Source organism: Malurus melanocephalus, unplaced genomic scaffold, assembly GCF_030028575.1.
Source record: "Malurus melanocephalus ecotype Western Australia unplaced genomic scaffold, MMel_1.1 scaffold_237, whole genome shotgun sequence".
NCBI classification, from domain to species: domain Eukaryota; kingdom Metazoa; phylum Chordata; class Aves; order Passeriformes; family Maluridae; genus Malurus; species Malurus melanocephalus.
In genome coordinates this window covers 392,362-400,790 of record NW_026623469.1, presented here as the reverse complement: position 1 = coordinate 400,790, position 8,429 = coordinate 392,362, and the positions used below count along the sequence as shown (strand labels likewise).

The 8,429-nt window shown below is 56.1% G+C and overlaps 1 protein-coding gene across 1 annotated transcript in view; it reads left to right on the top strand.

The window, feature by feature from the left end:
* ARHGAP36 (Rho GTPase activating protein 36) overlaps window positions 1-7,811 on the top strand; it is a 12,491-nt gene extending 4,680 nt beyond the window's left edge. Inside the window, exons 5-13 of the mRNA XM_057375058.1 lie at window positions 155-217; window positions 1,232-1,488; window positions 1,997-2,192; window positions 2,699-2,754; window positions 3,220-3,370; window positions 3,874-4,022; window positions 4,890-5,054; window positions 6,119-6,216; window positions 7,103-7,811. Of these exons, the coding sequence (XP_057231041.1) occupies window positions 155-217; window positions 1,232-1,488; window positions 1,997-2,192; window positions 2,699-2,754; window positions 3,220-3,370; window positions 3,874-4,022; window positions 4,890-5,054; window positions 6,119-6,216; window positions 7,103-7,241 (1,274 nt within the window). The 3' untranslated portion in view covers window positions 7,242-7,811. The remainder of the gene's footprint in view (window positions 1-154; window positions 218-1,231; window positions 1,489-1,996; window positions 2,193-2,698; window positions 2,755-3,219; window positions 3,371-3,873; window positions 4,023-4,889; window positions 5,055-6,118; window positions 6,217-7,102) is intronic.
* Window positions 7,812-8,429: the final 618 nt, after the last annotated feature.

The window sequence follows — 8,429 nt, the reverse complement described above, 5'->3', positions numbered from 1 at the left end:
TCTCCAGGGCTGTTCCCCTGCCCACTGTGTCTCTCATGGGACTGCTGCATCTGCTCAGAGCCATGGCCACAGAGGGTGCAGAGGGACAGGGAGCGCGTACTGAGCCAGCCCCGAAATGTTGATGGTGAACACTCCCCTTCCCTTCTCCTCCTAGATGGCTCCAAAGGCAGTAAATCCATCCGGCAGAAGCTGGAGAGCTTCTCCAAGGAGAGGAAAGGTGAGCAGCCTCYCCCTCACCCAGGCTTTGGTCCCTGCTCTCAGGGCAATCGGTGACTGTAGGTGGGAAGAGCTGGGAACTGCCCAAATCCAGCAGGACGCTTCATCCCCAGGCTGTTTGGCTGCTTTTGGAATGGCATGAGCTTGGTGGAGTCTGGGAGGCAGGGAAAGGTGTGGGTGGAATGTGTGTGATGTAAACATTCATGTTCAGCTGTACACATAGAAATGTGATATTCTGCCCATTTTGTCCCAATCTTGCTGCTTCCAGYTGTATTTTAACATCCCTTGACAGGCCTCAGTGAGAGTCCTGGGGCACCCAGAATCCTGCAGCAGAGCCAGGTGGGAATGAGCTTCCTCACACCAGTACAATGCCCACTCAAGGAAACTACTGAAGTTAATGTCTCGCATTTTACTGAAAATAATGTCTCACATTTTACTGAAATTAACATCTCATATTTTACTGAAATTGATGTCTCAGACTTTACTGAGTGAGTCTGTGACTCTGCTGCAGGTGTAAAATCCCAAGACAGTGCAAAGGCTGGGGGTGAGRAGAGCCCTTCTTGCCAGAGGGATGGAGAGGGACAGGGATTTGGAAAAAGCACCACTAATACCAAGATTTTCTTGAGCAGACATAGCTGAGGCAAACCCTGTAGGAACACAGAGGTTAGGATTTGGGAAGAATATTTTGTACTGGATATTTCTGGTGATCTATGGAGTTGTTGCTTCATGGGGCTGTAGCCAGTGAAAGGAAGCCCAGGGAAARGTGGGACAGGCTCCAACTAGCACAGTGATGGAGAGCAGGTTTACTTGCCRGCTCCCCAGTGTCTCCTTCCTCTTCCTGTAGCTCCCCACGCTGTGCCCTCCCCGCTAGGCTCTTTGGCACCCAGAGTGCAGGAGAGCAGCCCCCTTTGGGTTTGCCTGGTCCTTGGSAATTCACCTTGGGGCAGGAGAATGGGGCGGAACGAGTGCAGCTCCCTCACCAGCCATGCCTTTCCCTTTTCCCATGTTTCCCCAGACTGCTCTCCCCACACCTTTGGGATCCCGCTCTCGCAGGTCATCGCCAACGACCGCGCCTGCCGGCAGCTGCAGGAGGCCGTGGGCARGAGCCGCCGCCTGTGCCTGGAGGTGGAGGCCACGGTGACACGGTTCCGGGCTCAGAGGCACAGGAGGCTGCCAAAGGGCACCAGCTGCATCCGGACACCTGACGGGGGCTTCCCTGAGGAGCCAATGTCCCCAACGCTCCTGGACAAGAGCTCCTGGAGCCAGCGGAGGGTACAGTCCCCAAAATGGGCTGTGATGGTGCCATGGGATGGGGGGTCTGAATTCAGGGTCTTTTCTTTCCGGCTGTGAGTTGGTTGTGTCCCAGGCTGGGCCAATCCCAGTCTATCCTCAGGGAAATGGGGATGTCCCCAGTCCCCTCAGAGATGGACTGTAAGGGGTGGGAGGCTCTTCACTAGCTCAGCTCTTATGGAGCTGCGGTCACCAGGGGGATGTTTAAGGGTGCAGAGGGCAGGGATGGATGGGATATTGGGCAGGAATTGTTCCCTGGGAGGCTGGAGAAGCCCTGGCACAGGGTGCCCAGAGAAGCTGTGGCTGCCCCTGGATCCCTGGCAGTGTCCAAGGCCAGGCTGGACATTGGGGCTGGGAGCAGCCTGGGACAATGTTTCTGCTCATGGCYRGGGCTGGGGCTGAATGCTSCCCATTCCCACAAAGCCCTGAGGTCAATGATGGATCTGTGGGGTCATTCCTGCCCCCTGCMAACCCCTGTGCTCTGTCCCAGGGAGCAATGTCTGTGGATTCCATCACTGACCTGAGTGACAAYGCTTCCAAGCTGCTGGAGGCCCTGCAGCTCTCACACCCCCACGAGCTGGAGCCGCGCAGGAGCCGTGGCAAGAAGCAGCCRCTGAGCCTGAACCCCATCAGCTGGCAGGTGCCACGGATCGTGGACAGGTGCTGCACACACCTGGAGATGCATGGTAAGGGCAGGGAAAACTCCCTGTGGGCGACCACTGGGACATCCTGGCCTGGCCATCCCAGGGTTGGGGAGGCACTGGGTTCACTGGGCATCACGGGATTCGCCCGAAGGCTGGACTCCATGGTCTTGGAGAGCTTTTCCAACCCTGGCGATTCTGTGGGTCCTGGGGCAGGAAATGTCCCAAAAACCCACCTGAGGAGAGTCCCCTGGGCTGGGTGCAGTACCTGAAGTGAAAGGCACTGAGAAGGGAGTTTCACKGAGTGTGTCAGTGACCATCTCTTGGTGTTTTAACTCCTGCTGCAACTCCAGCCCTTGCTCAGAGTGACCGTAGGGATGGGCTATCCTCCCATCAGAGAAGCCCAAGGAAATTTCATGGCTCCACAGTCCCTCCCTTTTCCCTATCACCTGGAGCAGGAGGAGCCCTGCCCTTGTGCTGAGGTGCTCCCAGTCCAGCCAGAGGGGCAGAGAGCTGTGGGAACRCACAGTACTAACCTGTCTGTCTGCCAGGTCTGCAAACTGTCGGCATCTTCCGTGTCGGGAGCTCCAAGAAAAGAGTCCAGCAGGTAAAGGGGGACATCGGCTGCATCCGAGGGACAGAGGCTCACGTGGAGGGGTTGGACAGATCTGGCATTGGTCTGCAGAGCTCTGAAACACTCCAGGCATATCATGGATCCAGGCACACACACTGGATCCCAGGCATTCACTGGATTCCGGGRAGCCTGTATGCCGCTGCTGGGTCCTGCTCCCAGCCAGGAGACCAGCCCAGCTCCTTCCCTTCAAACAAGCCTCCATGCCCTGCCTGGCATTTCAGAGTCCAGCCAGGAGCTCCCTCTGGTCTTGTGATCCATGCCCTGGGCACAGGAGGCTCTTGGTGCCTTTTGGGGTTCCCTGCTTTGGGGGGCATTGGGAGCAGCCAGCTCTCCTGTCCTGCCATGGCAGCCGCTCCGCCAGCATGACTTGTGTGGAGAGGAAGTGAAGAAGAAGAAACTGATTGTGTTTTCATCTTTCTTGTTTGTCCCATCTCCAAGCTGAGGGAGGAGTTTGATCGAGGGCTGGATGTTTTCTTGGATGAGCATCAAAGTGTCCATGATGTGGCTGCCCTGCTCAAAGAGTTTCTTCGGGACATGCCGGATTCCCTGATCCCCAGAGAGCTCTATGGGGCCTTCCTCAGCACAGCCAGTGAGTACTTGTGGGGCAGAGCCTTCACAGTCTCAGGAGGATTTGAGTTTGGGGTGACCTTCAATTCCACAGACACCTTCCAGTAACTCCAAGTCCTGTCCAGTCTGACTTTGGACACTTCCAGGAATGGATCCTTCCTCACCACCCTTCTTTTCCAACCCTCTGGACAGGGATGAGATGGGTGATGTGCTGCGTGGCCCTGCAACATGGCAGTTACAGAGCCATGTGTAATCTGTGGCTTTGGTAGGGGGCTTGTTTGATTTTTTAAAAACTGGATTATAGAAATCCCTGTGGTCAGGACAGCCTTTGACTGCAGGGCTGTGCAATATCAGCGCAGTCACAGCCCTTGCTGGATGCTCCACGCTGTGCATGAAGGGTGGGGCAGCAGCCTGGCTCCCTGCAGAGCTCACCCCATGGATGGGGAGGAAGGCTGTCCAGGCTGTCCAGGGGGAAATGTCCGGTGGGTGGTCTGGGATGGTCTCTAACAGCTGCTCTCTGCCCAGCCATGGAGGGGCAGGCCCAGCTGGATACCCTGCAGCTGCTGCTGTTCCTGCTGCCCCCGTGCCACAGTGACACCCTGCTGCGCCTCCTGCGCTTCCTGGGCCGGGTGGCCCGGCACGCTGAGCGCTCCTGGGACGCCGAGGGCCACGAGGTGAGCCTGATTCAGGGGACAGAGGCTCTGTTAGAACCCAACAGAGCTGCTGCCAGCCTGAGCAAAACCTTGGGAAAAACCAAACCCTCTACACAATCACGGGGTCACTGAGGTTGGAGARCAYCTCCAGGGTCATCGAGTCYAGTCTGTGATCAATCCCCACCTTGTCCCTAGCCCAAAACACTCAGTGCCACATCCAGTCATASCTTGGATATCTCCAGGGATGGGGATCCCACCCCCTCCCTGGGCAGCCCCTGCCAATGTCTGACCACCCTTTCCATAGAGAAATTCCTCCTGGTGTCCAACCTGAACCTCCCCTAAACAACCTGAGGCCGTTTCCTCTTGTCTTGTCAAGGCAGAATGAATCCCATGTCAGGCCTGGCTGGCTCAGGCTGGCTCAGGACTTGTCGGGTGGCAGGAGCCCCAGGGGGACATAGCTGTGTGTCTGCAGGCAGCACAAGGKGTGTTTTTGGAGATCCATTTGGGATTTCCACCTCCCAGTTCCATGAAGGACTTGTGACAATGTGTTGAGGTTCATTTTGGTTTCTCCAGACAARTCAAGCTCTGAATCTCTTTGCTCTTGCCCCATAATGTGAGGTGATATCAAAATATAATTTCAATTCCAAAAACCTCTTGGGAGGGGTTGGGAAGGTGAGGCAGGAGGGACTGGCATGAGTGTGTGCTCCAGCACCTCAAACCCTTTGTGCTGGCCCTGCCATCAGCTCAGAGGGGACCAAACTGGACTCAGAGCCACACCCTGCCCTCACTCGCCCTTGTGCTCCTGCCCTGGGGTGGGTGAGGGTATCCTGGGACATCCCCTGCCAGTTCCTCCACAGCCCACAGGGTCCTTTTGTGCTTCCTCGCCAGATCCCTGGCAATAAAATGACAGCTTCAAACCTGGCCACAGTTTTTGGTCCCAACATCCTGCAGAAGGARAAGCCCAGGGAGAAAGATGCCCCGAACCTGGAGGACAGTGCTGCCATCATCCTGGTGCTCCAGAGGCTGATTGAGCACCACCACTCCCTGTTCATGGTACGTGGGGCTCCTCAGGGCGGTTCCTTTGGGCTTTCCTTCCCTCTGAGCCCTTCCAGCAGCAGCAGGGGAAAGGGGGGTCCCAGCCCTGCTCAGGAGTGGCTGATTCGAGTGGTGGAAATGGGGCTCATTCCTCATGGTGTAAATATGGATTTGGGATGGTTTGTAGTGGTAAAGGTGGAGCTGAAGGCCAGGAAGGTCCACTCCTCTCCGTCACCTCCCAGGCAATCATGTGGGACTGAGCTCCTCTGGGATGGGTAACAACAACAGCAGGGGTGGCACCCTGGGGCTGTTTCTCCTCCAGAATCCCAGTGACGGGGAGGAGAAGAAAACTATGGGTGAGCCTAGAAGAGGGAAGGAACTGGATGGAGATGGTGTGAGGTGGAAGGGCTACAGCCTCAGCAGGTTTGGGGAGAGCTGGTGAAGGACCAGGGTCAGTTCAGATCTGATCCTTAGTGGGTGATTGGGGTGATTGGGGTGATTGGGACCATCAGCAGGACGTGGGGAATGCTTATCCCGTACTAAGGATACATCACCCTGAGATCCCCAAAAGCATCATTTAGGGTCATGTAAAGGTCTGTGTGGAACAAGAGCTCTGGGACCTCCAGACWGGTCAGATCAGGGCTCACCTCCAAGCCCATTTAGGGCTACATCCACCTAGGCTTTACTTCTTCCCAGGGATGGGGAGCTGTGACCTCTCCAGGTCCTGTCCTGGGACTGTACCATCCTCAGGGAAAGGGTCTGACTGCATCCCCTCCCCAAATTCTCACAGGGCACTTTCATGCAGCAGTGAGAGCTCCCTCTGGTCTAYTGGAGCGAGACATTTCAGGTCCCCAAAAAGCCTCACAGCCCTTTTTGGGGTCTACAGGGAGCCAGAGGACTGGGGACAGTGGGGGAAAGCAGGGGCTGAGATCCTGCAGGCCCTGGGAGGTGTGTGGGGTGTGACRCCCACCCGGTGGCTCTGTGACCATGAATTGTCCCGGAGCCATTGCAGTGCCCTGGGCTGTCTCTGCTCCCCCTCCTGCTGTGAGGGGCCCCCACGAGTGAGTCTGTGTGTCCCCCAGGTGTCTCCAGAAATGCAGTGCGATGTCCTGAGGAGGCTGTTCCAGACAGACCCCGATGTCATTGAGTACCTGCTGCGCAGGAAGTCCCCTGCTGTACCGTGAGTCCCCAGGCTCTGTGTGACACGCGGACAACCYATGGCACACCCTGCTCATCTTCCTCCTGCCTTCCTCCTCTGTTTACCACTTCTGGTCCTTTGCTCCCCGGCAAAAGCCCTTCACAYCCCAGCTTTCCCCTCCCTCGGAGCTCCCTGCTCTGCCCCTTCTCTCCCCAGCCTGGACCCGCTCTCTGCAGAGCTCTCGTGTCCGCATGGCTCTTGTGTCCAGCGCCCTCCCCTGCTCCGGCCTCTCAGGGCCACATGCTGATGCCATATCCATCACCAGCCTTCCACAAACCTTCTTCACCCTGATGCCCATATTCCTTACGCAGTTTTTGCCTGTCCCAAGTGTCTGTGGCTGGCAGCTCTGCCCATACACCCACATTTTGGATCCGAGGTGGGCCAGTCCCATCAAGGCTCAAAACTGGAGCTYGTGCCCTTCCCTGTGGTTAAACTTGGTGGGTAAAGGCACCTTGTGTCCTTGAGCTGGGTCCATGATGGARCCTGGTGCAGGAGGGGGTTTGCTCCCTTGGGGTGGAAGAAGGGGGTKCTTGGGAGCCTTCTGTCCCCTGGTAGAGCTGCTGATCCTTCAGCAAATGTGGGCTGTCCTGTGGGAAAGGTTTCCCTGGACCACAGATAACCTTCAGGCCAGGCTGGGCAAGACTTAGAGCAGTCTGATCTAGTGGAAGGTGTCCCTTCCCATGGACTAGATGGTCTTCCAAGTCCCTTCCAACCCACACCTAGGACTGTAGGATCTGTACTACCATTTCCTGTCCTCATATTSCTTCTGGGACTGCCTGGAGAGGGCAGCTTTGGGATCTTTGGGTTCACTGCTTGAGGCCATTTGGGAGTGGGGTTGGTAACAACATCTCTCTCTGTGCTTTCTCAGGAGCCCAGAGCGTGTGGATCCTGCAGAGGACCAGGCTCTGTCCCCACTACCCGGCTGGACACACAGCCTGGAGCGCGGCTCCATGTCCTCGGAGTTGTACAGCAGCGTCTCCTTCCTCAACCTGGATGTTGGCATCTAGTGAGCCCTGGCCAGGCCCTCTGCCCCAAACCAGGCAGCCTTTCCAGTGCCCAGTCCCCTGCCCCACTTTGGGGGAAGCCCCTGTGCCTGTGCTGTGGGGACAGAGCTGTGTTTAGGGTTGTCACCTTGCAGGTCCAAATGCAGCTGGGCCCTCGGCACAGCCCTCCCTTGCCACCTCCTTCCTCCTGGGACTTTGGGGAGTGGATTTGCATCCCTGAGCTGAGGGGACTGATGCCTCCCTCTTGGGAGGAAAGGCTGAGGGAGCTGGGACAGTTCAGCCTGGAGCAGAGACGGCTGAGAGGGACCTTATCCATGTGTCCAAATGCTTTTGTAAGGGCCTGGAGGGACAGGACAAGGGWCAATGACCARAGGGSAGGGCTAGATTGGGTACTGGGAGAAATTCTGCCCTGTGAGGSTGGTGAGGCCCTGGCCCAGGCAGGCAYCTTCCACTGGATCAGGTTGCTCCAAGCCCCATCCAGGCTGGCCTTGGACATTTCCAGGGATGGGGCAGCCACAGCAGGACACTTTTGGGAATAAAACAGTGCTTCTGCAAACAAAACCAGGCTGSAGTGTGTGGCAGAGCTGCGGCATAGGGAGGGATGGGGGTGTTTCAAGGGCTGAAGCTCCATCAGTTGTTCTACAGGTTTTCCTGCATTCCCATCCACAGCTGGTGCATGGATGATGTTCTGYGGTTGTAGATGATCTTTAAGGCCCCTTCCAACACAAATCATTCTGTGACAGGTGGAACAGGGAATTGCAGCTGGGGCCAGCACCCCAGGARACTTTGGGCTGGTGGGATGTTCCCCTGACAGTGTCATTGTGGCTTTGAGACACAAGAGGGYTATGAAGGACTGGAGGAGCCTTTCTGTGTTGCTGGCCTGAGAGGAAGGAGAGATTCCAAATTCCATACTCCATATTCCATGTTTGGTASTCCATCCTCCGTATGCACTATTCCATATTCCATATTACAGACTCAATTTTCCATATTCCATATTCCACATCCCATACCCAACTTTCCATACTCCATACTCCCTATTCCATACTCTATATTTCATATTCCATACTCCATACTCCATAAACCATATTTCATATTACATATCCCATTCTCCATATTCTATATTCCACATTCCATACTCCATACTCCCTATTCCATACTCCATAAACCATATTTCATATCCCATTCTCCATA